Below are 15,875 nucleotides of genomic sequence, written 5' to 3'. Positions count from 1 at the left end.
TAATTTTGATTGATTTACTTGGCAGAGTTTTGATAGCTACTGAAAAACATACTATTCATGTTTAGGTGAAAAATAAATGGAGTCAAATAAGTGTCACTGCATAGTACTAGGAGGTATATACAGCCACATGTAAAAATGCATAAACACAAACATTTCTGTACAGCAATTCTTCCCTTCAGTCTGTATAGAGAAACACTGGTTTATAATATGGGGAAAATATAAAGCAGACATACATGCAACAAGGACATGACAGTTACATAGGTCCCACCTGCCTCCCAAGAGTTACAATAATAATAACAATAACAATAATAATAATAATAATAATAATAAAAGCCTTTTTCAGGGAAAAAATTTGAAACCTGGAATGTTTTCATGTTGAGGTTTCCAGAGAGCTTCAGATGTCAAACATATCTGAAGGTTATTTAAAGGCTTGATTCAAAGCCCTGTGAAGGCAATGGAAAGACTCCACTGGTTTCAGTGAGCTTGGGGTCAGACCCAGCTATTTTACCACGATCCCGTTCTGCCCTCCCCAAAATCCAAAGTTGAAGTCTGCAGATAAAAATAAACAATCGTATCATACAAAACTTTGTATATAGAATACAAAAGGTAACCGCTGACTTTTTGTATAAAATACAACTTTTTGATAGTATATTTATTTCACATATGTATAAATATAACCCAAATAATATGATTTTTATTATTCCTACCAAAATATTATTACTTTTTGTTGTTTTTTTTTTTTTACAAAAGTTTACAAAACAAATAATTCTTTATATTTACAACCCAATACTGCGAAGAGTGCCCGGTCAATGATGAAAAATAGACTATAAGGGTAGTGCACTTAGCCATTGCAAAGAAAGAGAAAAAAGACACTAACTCGGTTCAGATACAAGTGTTCTGAAGAAATGATACTGGATTCAAGTTTTGGTTCCAAGAGTCTTTCACAAGCTCACATTTCAATTGCATCAGGCATATCTTTACAGGACTGCAAATGGCCTCTACCTTTGTTGAATTTACTTAAGACAGGATGAAATTTTGATCCCAGGGATGGCTCTCACAGCCCAGTGTCTTCTCTACTCCAGGCTGAGTTAGGCCAATAGGACAAAGCTCAGCACTGAATCCACCACTGGATGATATCCTTAAGTCTTGGGACCAACTCAGCTGAACAATTTTTTTACATCATTTGAGGATCTTGAAAACAATCTGGTCTTAATACAGAAACCAGTGGTGGCTTTTTCAATGGCATGTGAGGGTAGTTGAAGTTACCAGACTTCAGTGCCCATTGCTCATGATGATACTAACTCAGCGTCGACGTTAGTGGCATCGCAGTCGTCTGTTCCTAGCAGAGCTTCAGCAGTCACTACTGACCTGCTCACGGACAGGGTGTGTGCCTCCCTGTGAGACAGATAAGCCAAGCTTCCCTCCACTTTAAACTGTGCAGCTACTATTTCAGTCTAGTTTTGCACAATTTATAGGGGACTCAATTGTTAGACCGCATCTGTATCTCTCCAAACTTAGGTGGGGTGCCAGTGACCTGGGCTGAAAAGCTCTTTAAAGACTTGGAAAAAATTGTACTGGCATATCAAAAGGAGACCACATGCACCCCAGCCAAAACTGGGAAGAGGGAGGTTTCTGGGCAGCTGAGCCCCCATGTTACACAATGCAGGGGTGTGCAACGATCAACAGCTGGGGCAGCATAAGGGACTCCTCAGCAGACTTTCTCGTCCCTCTTATGAAAAACATGTCTGGGAACAAACAGCGACATGGACCAGCCCACCTCAACTGGCATATCTAGCTAAATGCCCACATTACACCTTTCCTGGAGGTGCTGGTGCTTGTTTGTGTGATGATGCTTCTTGAAACAATCATGAAAAATTGTGCCCACATGGAATGACAAGGTGAAATGGCTGGAAAAGCCTTATTAAAACCTCTCTTGAGGTTGGATAGGTGCAGAGGCTATTGTCAAGTGGTCTACTCATCCCGCTGCCACTAACAAGGATGAATAAAGCGCTTACACGGGGCAGAGCAATGCCTCTTGGCACTGAGGCATGTGAACATAGGTATTGTATTCCTTTGCCACATCTAGTTTTAGCTAATTCAGAGGAGGCTGTGAAACATGTCGCACCATATCATTTTAAAGAACAACATTTTCATCTGAACTGCAAGATCTGTTCCCATCTATGAATCCTCCTGTCTGACTCACTGTGGAGCTGCTTTACAGTGACATAGCACCTCATTCTGATGCCCTTACTGACCAAGTCTACAGGAGAAAATTTAACACAGTCGAGACTACTCCCTGGCACTGAGATCAAGCAGTATGGAACAACTTATATCCTTACTGCTCTGCTCTATTAGCCTCCAAGGCAAGGTGACTGCAAACTGTCTATGGGAATGGTCCTTGCCTCAGGTTAACTCCCTAGTGATGCACAGAAATTGCTCAGGGCAATGATTGAGTCCAGTGCCCAGAAATATTCCCCAAAACTATTTCATTTACAAGCACAGATGTGGCTGAGTGTAGCCTCCTACTGTGAGTAACCCACGTGGTTATAACTGATCTGCATGCTAGTTTCAGGGGAAGAGCCTCTTGTACTCTGCCCAGCGGAGGCTGTGGGGACCTGGGCCATCACTGGACTTCTTTCAACTCCCCCTATATGGCAAAGGGAAAGCAGGGTGGAGCCAAAATGCTGTGCAATCAAAATGGTAGCCTCTCCCCAGACAGAGATGCTGGCATTTCTACCGGGGTAAACCTATTTGATAGAACAGGACTGGGCTGAACTACCTGACACTCGCCGTGGGTTAAGATGAAAATGAAGATAGTGGCTTAGCTGAGCCACTTCATGCATTTGCCCTCCTCTAAGCTGGACTGTGAAAGTAGTCGCTGAAGGTCAAATTGTGACCACCCTTCTCACTTAAGTTGTCCATTAAGTCACTGGAGTCCCTGGGGTAGGAGAAGGTGGCAAAGTGAGGATCCTGAGCTTTGGTGTAGTTCATCTCGTGTTCCCCTCAATGCCCAAAGTGATTGTGCTGCTGGCAGGACAGTAGTGTCCTCTGATACTTGTTGCAAGCACTGATGAAAGGGAGAAAGCAAACGCTAGAGCACACTGAGTAACACACTGGGTGATTTGTTTCCTTCTTCCCTCGGATGAGACCACTTACCCTTTTGGGTGTTACAAAACATAGAAGGTTTAAACCAAAATCATTGGGAAAGCAAATGTGAGTTTGTACTCTGTAGAAGTAAACAGTTTTTGTAACTCAATGAGATTTACACAGGGCCTGATGCTGTCAGGGTTGAGGAGTCCCGAGGAAGTTAAGGGCTATGAACACGATGACTGAAGAGCTTTGGACCACTTGGGCTCTTACTTGCACTCAGAGAAATGATGTTCCACAACCCATGCCACTGTCTGGTACTTGCGTGTGTGGAAAGCTAAGCACGTTTTTCCCCGCAGCCCCCATGAAAAGAACTGATGGGTTTGTGATGTGCTGGGCACCGGTGTGGGGAACAGACCCTTCACGTGTTCTCACTCCTTTGTGGCAGGCGTGAATATCACTTACGTTATTATTTCATCAGGGGAGACTTCAGTCTTGTTCCTAGAGCAACTCTTCAAACAGGGCAGTTGCCCTACATGGCGTTTTAAAGGACAGCCCAGTTACTGGAGTGTAAATTAATAAAGCAGGTTGTTGGTATCTAAAGAGAAAGCTAATGTCCTTACTGCCTCTTCATCTGGTTCACCCTTGGTACTGTCACTTATGAGTGGTTCCCCAAAATTTCATCAAGGTTGATGTCTTTCATCCAGTCATCGTTACCAGGTTCCGTTTTCAGTAAAGAATCTATAAAGTCTGAGTCACTGTTGAGCGCAGGTCCTATACTATCACCTTGCTGGTTCAGAAAGTCAAACGCTAGGTCATTACCATGGTCACTTCCTTGGTAAGCCCGAGAGTTTTGGTTGGTAGATGTGAAACTGGTTGATGGCAGAGATGACGGAGGTGTCATACTTGTTCCCGGCTGATTCAAGGTAGGCACAGTCTGTCCTCTCAGCTGGTTAGGTCGTATGCTGAGACCTCGTAGTGAGCCAGCAGATTGTCCATTTAGAGTCTGGTGCATTTGGTTTAGAGGAGGCCTCATTTGGATTCCCGCTGTTAACTGATTCGGAGGTGCCAATGCACGCTGAGGAAAATGCTGGTTGCCTACGTTGCGTTGCAGAGCCTGGTTAGGATATGGAGTGCCAGTGGGGAAACGGACCCCTGTGGGTTTCAGTGCATCCTGCTGCTTCACTGTGGCTTCTTGTGGGGCCCAATTCTGGGCAGTGGCAGTAGCCGTGATCATCACGTTGGCCGGCCTTTGCGCAGGGATACCTGTGGCTCCATGGTTCAAGCTTGGCCTTACTTGCTGCGAGTTGACCACTGACCCCGTCCCAAAAGCTGCTACGTTGTTTCCTTGTGTCATGGTTTGCTGTCGAGACATCATGGGGTTACTCTGACTGGGCAGGACTTGATTTTGGTTTCTGTGTGGCTGCATTTGGTTCATTCCTGAAGTCACGTTGTATGCACTTGGTTGGTTGCAAGGAAGGTTCCCGTAGCAGCCCATACTCCGAGCAGCAGGAACAGAAGGCATTCGGGTCCCAGCGGCGGTGGACATGAGGCTGGAGCTCTGGGGCATGATGCTATGAGTTGAAATTGGGTTGGATAAAGACATGTTATTGGAGCTCATACTCACAGCTGGTGAACCACCTGGAAAGGAGAAAACAAAAGTGTTAAAACAAATATGAGTGCATCAGTGCATGGTGTCATTCAAATACCAACAGGTTAAAAATCCAGTTTTCTAGCAGCAGAATTTCTTGAAGATACTTTGCTCTTAAGAGAACATGCATGAACTTGCTCAAGGCCTTAAAGATGCCTATCATCCAAAGGGTGGTTTGGTCTATATGAAGCCACTGGTGGTCTTTCCATCCCTTCAGAGGACATCAGATAAACCAGAACCAGTGCTCATTGTAAGAGAAATACTGAAGCAGGGAAGGACAGACAGAAACCACTGGACGGGAAAGAAGACTTTTCTGCCTTTTTTTATAGAAGGGCTAGACACTTCGGACAGGACAAAGCCTGTTTAAGTGAGCAGGGGCACAGGAGATCAAGAACTTTTCTTCCTTACAGGGCATGGCTTATGCTGGCTCCCTCTAGAGACAATAGCACCATCATCAGGCCCCTCTTCCACCTTTCTTAGGCACCTACAGCAGTGGTATCTATGCCTTCTGGAAATGCCTGTCTCAGATGATAGCAGGAGCCAAGACTGTGTCACATATTTGCAGCACTCAGACCCCCCTCTCAGCCAGGTGCTGGGAGAGCAGCTCAGCTCAGTCTGTGACCTGCTTATCCTCCTGCGTGGTGGCTGAGCAGGCACGAGGACATGGCGTGGTGCTATGCCTGGCAAGTGCCACCCACGTGCCCCCTTCTAAGCTCTATTCCCAGCTGGGCTACGGCCATCTGCCCCTGCAGAAGCTGGCTTGCCCATGAGGGAGCCACACGATACTGATGTGCAAGCGTTTGCTGCACATGAACATCACCTTTTGTGCACTAGAAAACTAGAAGTTGTGAGTTGGCATGAGTCTACTATTTGTGGCTTATTCTGCCCAGTGGAGGATTTTCCTGTACCTGACATCTGCCAATGAATCATAAGAAGAGAGGTTTCTCTTCTCTTCAGCCTCCAAACCTCAACACAAGCTCACTTCTTTGGCAGATTTGCAGCTACATAGTCTCTATTTTGAGGCCACAATAAGTCATTTATGCCATGCAGGCTGATTGCTTATGCAGTGCAAGGCTCTGAATGATTGACTGAAGAAGAGCAAATGTTTTCTAAACACAGCCAGTGTAGATGGCACTGTGGAGACCCCACCTCTGCACACAGCCAGCTGCTCCACACCTTAATTCCCTTCGCTACTGTTTCTTCCAGTACAAGCCTTACAAGAAGTGCAGCTAGGAGAAGTCAGGTTCAAGGCAAAGAAAAGGACATATTTCTTCACACAATGTGTGGGTCAGCTGAGGAAATACTTGCCACATGGCTCAATACAAGCTAAATTCTTGTACCACTTTGGGTGGCTTCCAAAGTATGAGAAAAGGCTTGCTACCACCACATTTAGGGAATTCCCGGCGCCTCTCCAAGTGGGGGAGTAGAGGAACATACAGCCCTGGAGCTTTGCTATTTCATAGGTAGCAACAAGTAGCAATTGTTGGACATGGGACATTGCCTTGGTTTGATCCTTCATATATACAACAAAACCAGACTGAATTTGACTAACTTTGACTTCATCATCAAATCTTATTATATATTAGTCTGCATGATTAATTTTATTAGTTGGTCCATCAATTCCTTCTTACTGCACAGGTGCTTTGAGACTGTAATCATGACTGCAGCGTTCTCCAAATACATCAGTCTCAGTTTGTGGCATGTTTTCCAGTCCTTTGGTCCTTCTAAGCTCTTTTCAAAACTTGACAGTTCTCAACATTTGATTTCAAGGCTGAACATCACAGCTGATCACAGTAATAGCTCTTGCACATCTCTTTTTTTCTTGTTCAGCATCATCTCAGACGGTGTTTGTCCTTTTGGTTGCAATCACACAGCCTGTTCACAGTGATATCTGGAGACCTATCAGCCATTTCCTTATGTGCTGTGTTAATTTTGTATCACTCTGGTTTCTTAACCAAAATAAGCAGTACAAAGTCAGATGCTTTAAAGGACATTACCTGAACAACTATTACCTTTATCAACCAAAGTTGTGGTTTCATTGAAAAAAATACCATGCTAGCTTGAAAGGATTCTTTTACATCAGTCCATATTTCCTGACATTAATTATATTCTAGTCCTGAATTCTGTATTATTCAGGCTGTATCAGCTCCCCAGTATTTTTGCTGAGCTCTGTATTAGGTCACTAGGGCTGCGATTACCTACTTACTCTTTTAATTTTTGTCATGGTATTAGCAGTATTCCTTGGAGTTTCAAGACTAAATAAAAAGTGACATTAAGAATTTGGAGAACCTCTCAGCCAGCTCTTTTAAAACTCTTGAAGACAAATCATGTGCATACATATTTTAAAAGTCTATGTTTAGGAACAGCTGTTTAATATAATGTTCCTGTTGAAATTTCACCATAATGTTCAGTTCCCTCAGACTGGAACTGAAAAAAAAATATCATATATTTCTGCCTTTTCTGCATTATTTTTATACATTTGCTATTTCCATTTAGTAATGGATGCAAAGGACTCATTTTTTCCTTAAGTACTTAGAAATAATCTCTTCCCAAATCATTATTAACACTGAGTGTGACTCCACAACCAGAGTTGCTTGTTCCAAATCAATATAAAAATAGATACCTAAATTAAGAAGCTCACCTTATTCTGGAAGGGAGGCTTTTCCACACACTGGCTCTAAGCAGGAGACACTTGACTACAGAGAATCTAACTGTCCTAACAATTACGTTGACCTAACTTAAGCATCTAAATTCTGTCCCCAGGCTGGGCAGTCCCTGGGACAGGGGATACTATGAGGAGTCCGCTTGGTTTTACCCTCACAGAGACAATAAGATTCTCCTCCATGTCCTCCCAGGGAGCCCCCTAACTGAATTTAGCTCTGGAAACGAAGAGGAGAAGATCAGTGCTCAGCAGGCAGCCTCATGATTACCCCCATCTTTGCCTTTGCTAGTGGGTTGTGCATTGCTGCTTTTTGGAAATACTGTAACATCATTTTGCAGGGGTGATAGAGATGGGGGCCCTGATTCTTTGCTTCCTTATGCTGGTACTAAAGAGGAGGAATGGCACAGAAATCGGTGGCATTTCAAAAGACCTGGAACAGCCCTCTGAGGAGAGCTGGTTCTCTCCCTCCAGCTGAACTACAAGTTTGTGGAGTCACTTCACTTGCCTCTTGGATGAAGCTCCTCCTGGGGTGACCCTGCCAGCTGTTGAGCAGCCCTCAGGGCTACCATCGCACTGCTCCTGCAAATGCCACGCTCTTTAAAGAGCACAAGTCGTCGGGACATGGGTTGTACTTGTTGTGCAAAAGACGAAGCTTCCTCTTTTTTTGTATTGCTATTTTTATCCTTTTATTTTTAACGCAAATATTTTCCATTCTGATTTCTTCCAGATGGGAAGAAATGTCTTCTCCAGCAGTGCTGTGTACAGCAGCTGGGCACCCCAGGCTACAGCAATTCAGAGAAATGCCTTCACTGCCTGATTCACCTGCTCTTTTCTTGGGGGTTTCTTGCTGTGACATGGCACTATGGGGAAAAGCATAGCGGAATAAAATGCTTAACCAAGTGTCTCCAAGCCCCTGTGTTATTTTATTTAACTTCTTGTCTCTTCTTCCCTGACCTGAGCAAAGCTATTCCCAGAAAAAGGGAACAGATTCCCTGCTGTTACTCCCTTATGCAAGAGTTTCCTAATCGCTCCATCTGGTAGCTTTGCTGCAAGCTCCCAGCACAGCCCTTTCTCCCAGGCTCGCCTGAAAAGCTGCTCTCCTCCCTGGGCTCACTCAGTGGGGACCTGAAATTTGAATGGACAAGTGCTGCCAATCCCACATGTTTCAAACCCAGGAGATGGGACTCCAAATACCACGAGACTGGCAAAGAGTCCATCAGATTAAGAACAAGAAGAGCCACATAACAATGGTGATCTACTTATTTTTGAGCCTTTCACAGATGTGGCTGCAGTCATTTCCATTTTCTCTCTTGGGCTAGAAACGGATTGGTTTTAAGTAAAAGCCAAGAATCTCAGTTAATCATTTAATTCCAGGAATGAGCCTTTAAACAACACACCAAATCACAGGATCCCCCAGCAAACTGTCAGGGTTGCCAAAGCATTTGTTTTACGAGCACAGGAGGTACCAAGACAGCAAGCAGGGCTCTCTCTGCCCTGTGGCATTGCCCTCAGCATGGGTTATTACACTGGCATCAGTGATGCTTCTGCAAATTTACTGAAGATGATAAACACTCAGGCCCATTGGAAAGCAGCAATTTCCAGGCTGAAGCAAGCTTATCGCTGCTAGAACTTGTAAGCAAAGCAAAGGAGTGCATGAATGTTGCCTGAGCAGCCCAACCTTCTTCCACACGTAGCTGGGCTGTTGGTGTCATGGCCAGCAGGTTGGGCAGAGGGGTAGCATGAGAGCAAGCTGCACTTGGGAACTCGTTAAAATCATAACAGAAGCTGAAAAAGTTTTGCCACAAAGGACAGGTAGGAAGGAAAGACTGAGATCCCTGGCTCAATCTGCAGAGCCAACAGTTATGGAAAAATAAACAAAACCATCTTTTTTTTCCTCTGTGTTACATACAAACTAGAAGGAAAAGGATCCTTTTTATACTTAAATGTACAGACAATTTGCAGTATAAAGAACATCCTTTGATCCCATCTGCTGCATTTCCCCCCACCTCCTCTCTCCCCACAGCATCTTTTTGTTACTCTGTCTTTGCTCTCCAGCTAACCAGTAAGGTGAACAGCCAGAAATGCCAACCAGGCAGTCCTGTGCTCCCAAAACTAGACTCTCCAAGGAGGTGAGGGCACAAAGCTGAAACAAAGGACTAGCATTTTCTACCCTAAGCTGTTCTGGCAGAAAGCAGGGGCTTTTTCCCTGCTGTTTGACTGATCTATTGAGATGCTGCTTGTGGAGCAGCACTGAGGCCATGACCGTGACATATTAAACAGACCAAAAGTTCAGATGGTAGCTCTGGTTGCCCATGATGATGTCATGTGAGGTACTTAAAAATCAGTATGAGGGCCCTCATGCTGTACTTCAGCTATCATTTGAAGGGAGGGGTGGTTCTCATCTGAGTCTCTGAAGCAAGATGTACCATGTACATGAGAGAAGCATCTGGATGGAGTGAGGTTGCATAGTCAAGAGGACACCTCTGTATCAAGTATCTGGGCACACATCTGCCCCAGACAGTGCTAACGGGAAGGGTACCAGCCCCTCCTTCCCCATGTCTGAGACTTGCAGCATCAGCCTGGATGAACCACCAGCTGGTTCTCCAGATCATACACCAGCATTTCTCAGTGGGTGGTGGACAGTAAGGTAAATATTACAGGAGAGCAGCAGCCACCAACCGCTGCCTCTGCAGTGATGTAAGTGGATACCCAGAAAATAAGGCCTTGGTCATCAGTGCATGCATGGCTCTTCTGGATGGTCTTCCAGCTGGAAGGAAGGGAACAGTTTCATTTAGCTCATGGGCACTTACCAGGATATTGGTTTGCTTGTTGCATGTTGACCACGTTCCTTCTTTGGTCTTTATAATCTGGTGGTGGTCGTGTCAAGTGTCTGTTCAGCTGATCTTGTGGAGTTATTTTCTCCTAGAAGAGTAGAGCAGGAATATATTAATCTGCTTTTCCTTATGCTTTCCTGGCTCAGTCTTTTGCCCACCTCTTTCTTTTCTCAGTATGTACAAAACTGAAGTGTTTCTTTCACCTGCCTGGTCCACAGGAGAGGCATCTCTGAACCTGTGCCATCACCCACTGAAGTCTGTATGGAAACCTTTCTGCTGGTTCTATTGTGTTTGAGTCTGGCCTTAAAACCACTGAGAGGTTCTCAGGCTCTGAGAACATTAGCACTGCAGTACAAAGTGTCTTCTGACGTCCACACTGCTCACCATGCTTATCAGACAGATGGGCCTGATGGTTCCTCATGGCTCCCTCCCTGTCTGTGCATCTGGGTTTGCTTTCAAAGAAATCACAGAGGCAGAGTAAACACCCAGGTCCAACCCAAACACACAGCTGGGGTGCAGATGGCGAGCAACGAGGGTCCAGACCTGCAAGGTCGACACCTGCTCCTTGACTGTGTCAATGGTATTCAGCCCACCTCACCAACGCAGCCCTCTCAGTGTGCACAGCTGGCAAAGAGGATTTCAGCTTGTCACCCCCATCCACAGCCATACCCATCCCTCACTCCCTTCTTTCTCCTACACCGGAGGAGCTCCCACAAAAATTAGCAAACCCCTTGATTTGTTGTCCCCCGTGTCTCCTCACTGGAGATGCTAGCAGGATGCATGGCCAGGGTTTAGCAAGGACAGTGCTGGCCTGGTTGGTTTTCATGCCACTCACCACTGCCCTGTGCTTCCCCGTACATGTACATGGTGCTGTCTTTCCTCTTACACTGGGAGTGCAAGCACTGGGGGAAGGACAGCAGGGAAAGATTGCAGAAAAAGCCAATTAGTAGGGGAGATTTTTTTATTTTGGGCCTGCAGGGATGTTTCTCTGGTGAAGGGAAGATAGAAATCCAAGTCCTTGAACTGGCATCTGACTAAGTAACTGCCCTGCCTTTGTAAAGATCTGGAAAGCGTATTCACTGGAGTCAACGCCAGATCTCTCATCAGCATCAGTGTGATGCCTCCAGAGTGCTACTGCCCACCCATGAGCAACGACTCCTTAGGATATGTGCCCCATGGTAGGAAAACATGGGTTTGACCATCTCAGTCACTGGTAGGTCACTGCCAGTGCACACATGCCTTCCGGAGTTGTGCTTATCACAGAATCACCTAGGCTGGAAGGACCTTTGAAGATCATCTAGTAAACTGCTTACTGGGCAGTTGCTTGGCAGACTTCATCCCTTCTCTGCAACCTGCCTGGGTTTCGTGCTCAGCTGCCAGAATGGCAAACCAGCTCATCACTGGGAAAGAGTCAGGCTCTGGCTGGTGATGGAAGTCCATCAGAGTAATTTAGGGATCTTCTGCCTGAAAAGAGCATGCAAACGGACCTTCTTGTGAAAAATCTGGTTTTTCTTTTGCCAGGAGCACTTTAAAACACTAGGAAAAGAGCCTTTCTTGCGGTATTTAGGCATTTCTGTAATGCACTGTGGGAGCGAGGGGTCTGATTAAGATTTATAAGGCTTATTTTAACATACTGCTTGACCTGAACCCTTGCGAAGAAGAAAGACAAGTTAACACCCAGGAAATCCTGCAATACTTGTAAAAAATGTAGGCAGGCTTTGTGTTTATTTCTATGTACATGACACAAAAGCAAAGGCAAGTTGATGAAAAAAACACATTCTGTAGAGTGATTTTAATTTCTATTTTATTTATTTTTAAGAAGAGCTATTTGAGCAAGTAGCCTTTCGTTCTGCTAAAAATTCTGACAGAAAACTGCAGCATGTAGAGCTGACTTGAAACTTCAGTTTTCTTCTGCATAAATTAAAAAGTCAACAAATATTTCCCTTATAGTACAAATTAAATCTGAAATTTCAAACTCAAGCTTTCCAATTGTATTTTTGGAATGGAAATAAATCTGTAAAAAAAAATATATTCGCTATAAAAAATGGAATAATTTTTGTTTTGAAAACATTCCCACAAAAACATGAATGTTTTTCCACTTCTGTGTTGTTCTTCAATTACTGAATGGCATTCACTAAATGTGTCAGTATTTCTAAGTCTACATCTTTATAGGGAAAAGAAAGTTTTGGATTCAAAATGTCAGGCCAGCATGAATGGGTCTGTCCTGTAGGCTGAGATGCAGGTTGAGGTAAATAAGCCACAGGCTTCGTGTCTGCTGTCATTGCAGTCTGGGGGAAGCAAAGCAGGTGGGTTGTCACCTCCGTCCTTCCCCAACATTGTCCCTGCAGCCCTTCCCTAGTTGCCACAGGGCACCCACATTGCTTTCTGCCTGCCTTAGAGACATGACAAGCTCAGATTCTCTTCCAGAACTTCTCTATTCTCCATGCTTTGGCAAGCAGGGCTACCAAGGAACGGTGAATACGAGGATGCAGAGGGCATGTGTTACTGCTCTGGGCAGCTGGGACTCCCCCCTGTTGCACTGGCCTTGGATGGTGGTCCATGAAGCACCTTCAGCTGACTCCGTGGAACTAAACTGGTGAGTTCTAGCACTTATCACTGCCAACAAGACCACAAATATCCCCCACGCCTCATAAAATGACCAGAAACTCCCAACTGGCCTCTGAGATACCAAGGGAGAGAGAACTGACTACAAATATCTGGAAATGCAAAAAGAAGAACAGAGAAAGGAGGACTTGTGTATGATCCCAGCCAAGCACACAAACTTGTGTTGAACACTACAATTGATGTACCTGATCCTTGTTTACACAAAGGCACTTTATACCATGCTGTCTAGGTTTCAGAGCCTGGAAGTCAGCTTTCCCCTGTGGTCGAAATAGCATAGCAATGTACCTTAGATTATCTTGCAAAGAAAACCACTGACAATATTCATATGCCTCAAATTAAGCATATGCTTAGACTATTCTTATAATGAAACCACAGTAGCTTGGATACTTGAGCTGTTTCATATAAACTGACGAAGGTTTCAAAAGGGCTTAGCAAAGTGCTGAAAAATATGAGGCACATTCTAGAAGATCTAGGCATTGCCAAAATGACCTCTAAGTTTTAGGGGCTTTCTTCCCCCTGTCTTAGCTTTCTTTTCTATTGTTTCTATGATAATCTTTTCTATGTAAAATAAGGAATTAGAAAACTTACGGCTTCTGCCAACATCTGCTGCTGTAGAAGGAGTTGTTTTTGCTCCATCATTTGCCGTTGCAGAGCCTGTTTCTTTTCCATCAGTTGCTGATTCAACATTGATTGCTGGGATGAGTTCATGTAACCACTTCCAGTGTTTGGATTTGAGCAAGAACTGGAGCTTGGAGTGGGGCCAGCTCCCTGGCCTACCACAGAGTGTTGATCCTAAAACAGAAGAAATGTCTTGTGAAGGATGAAAATAATAACAAGCATCAGGAAAAGGAAATAATCCTTTTTATGCAATTAGCTCAAGTACAGGCCACAGCCCACAGGCTCTCAGGACAAGTGACCGATACAAAGGCTTTGACAAAATAAGAAGGGGATTGAGTAACTTCATTGCTCATGGAAGACTCTGAAAATGTGCCAGGTGGTTCCAGTGGAAAACCTCAATGTTGTACCAGGAGCTTGGGAAACATTAACAGAAGTAACGGAGCCGTCCTGGGGGATCTTTCGGGAAACTTGCACCAGGCCGTATGGCAGTTTGTTTGACCACAAGGGAACAAACTTGGCGTCTGCTGGTTCCTACCATCTGGCGAGCAGCAGCAAGAAATGACAAACTCATTGCTAGAAGTGGCACCTATTCTTAGAAAATACAGAAGTTGTTACTTCGCAGTGGGGTGAATGAAAGCACCTTAGCTTATCTTGCAAAGAAAACCACTGACAATATTCATATGCCTCAAGTTAAGCATATGATTAGACTGTTCATTGCTTAGATGCTTTAATTCATCCCGTCACCTCCCTGATTGACTCTCATTAGTGGCAGGATTAAATAGGCTTAGACTTTATCAACTTCCTTGGTAAAACAAATGTGTAATTGGACAGGACTTTGAAGAGTGCTTTAGGGTCTCCCCTGGTCTTTGCAATAGGGATCTAGATCCGCTTCCGCTTCCCTGTGTGCAGCTTCATGAGGAAGGGATGGCAAAAAGTCATCTCAGAAGGCAATGGGAAAGGTACTTTGGGACTCAAACCATGCACATACAGGATGACAATGAACATGGGATTTCAATATCCTGCTCATTTTCTTTTAGCCATGGTTTTCCTTGACAGCAATATGGCTTCTGTCTACTTGCTCCACCAGTGTTTGGTACTTGGGGCTTTACCAAATGTAGGAAGTAGCTTTCTCAGTCCACACACAAAAACACTCAGCCGATGTTGGATCACTTGATAGTCAGGTATTCCTTAGCCACCCAGTTACAAAGAAAATAGGATACACTGGAGAGGCCACAACAGTCATGAGAAACATCAGTTCTCTGACTCCACTTTGTTGCAATTCACCATAGGAACCTAACCATATAATTCTGTATAACCTAATACGCAGCAGCACTTTTGCCCTGCAACATAGGAATCCACAGCTGGAGCCTGATGCTCCCTGTTACGCAGTGGTTCTCTTGATACCAAGGTGTAGTGCCAGAGTCTGGTCTACTACGTAGGTAAAGCTCTGCTCCATGGCCATTGCCTCCCACGGCATCCAGGGAAATACAGACTGACCAACAGTGAAACAAGGGCTGGGCAGGCATAGCCTACCCATGCCCTGAAGAGCATTGATGGTCATTGCTCTGCAAACCCCAGGAAGCTCATTTCTGTGCCTTAGCTTTTGCACCCTGCCCCACACAGAATCACACACACACACACACACACACACACGCACACACTACAAACTAATCCAACTTATCTTTCCACCATCTGGCATGGAAGAAACACAATGACTGTTATGGGTATTTCTATTTTAAAATAATTCTGTGGCTTTTAGATGGGGCCACATGAGTGCGTAGCTAGCTAGATAAAGTATTTGATGACTGTTACTGATATAAAAACCATGACTTTCTTCTGGAGCCACCTGCAGCCCCCAAGGCTGTGTTACAAACCCACCCTTCAAAATTTATTGGGCTCTTACACAATTATATCCCACACGCTTTCTTTCAGTTCTAGAAGGAATCCAGGATTGCTCAGCACTGCCATATTTTTCAGCCCTTATGTTAGCTGCGAGATAGAAAATACCTCCTCTCAACAGACCTTCTTGCCAAGTTGTTGTGCAAACTTTTTTGTCTTTCTTAAAATATTTTGAAAAGAAAAATATGTTACAATAAATTGGCTTTGACTTCTATATTCAAATGACAACTCTAGCTTGAACCCAGCCACATGTTACATCCATTAATAGAATTCATCTGTTGTGTTTTTGCACAGATAATGCAGGCTCCCCCAAATGTGCTTTCATAGTCCTGCGTAAAAAAAAACCCAACAAAACCCAACTTTTTCTCTCCCTCATCCCCTGCCAGCCCATATAAGCTGTGGGGAGGGATTTTGTTTTAAGATAAACTGTGCAGTGTCCATTCACAATACCTATCAAAGAGAGCTCTTCTGTAATAGCAACTGGCACAAAACACCAGCT

The 15,875-nt window shown here is 44.4% G+C and overlaps 1 protein-coding gene across 1 annotated transcript in view; it reads right to left on the bottom strand.

Annotated features, from left to right (window-relative positions):
• MAML2 (mastermind like transcriptional coactivator 2) overlaps positions 1-15,875 on the bottom strand; it is a 79,621-nt gene continuing 63,746 nt past the window's right edge. The window contains exons 6-8 of the mRNA XM_074860794.1: positions 13,448-13,651; positions 10,211-10,322; positions 1-4,728 (exon numbers count right to left, since the gene is read on the bottom strand). Of these exons, the coding sequence (XP_074716895.1) occupies positions 3,746-4,728; positions 10,211-10,322; positions 13,448-13,651 (1,299 nt within the window). The 3' untranslated portion in view covers positions 1-3,745. The remainder of the gene's footprint in view (positions 4,729-10,210; positions 10,323-13,447; positions 13,652-15,875) is intronic.

This window comes from Strix uralensis, chromosome 2 (genome assembly GCF_047716275.1).
Source record: "Strix uralensis isolate ZFMK-TIS-50842 chromosome 2, bStrUra1, whole genome shotgun sequence".
NCBI lineage: Eukaryota > Metazoa > Chordata > Aves > Strigiformes > Strigidae > Strix > Strix uralensis.
Note: the sequence above shows the minus strand (reverse complement) of the source record. Positions and strands in the feature narration are given on the sequence as shown.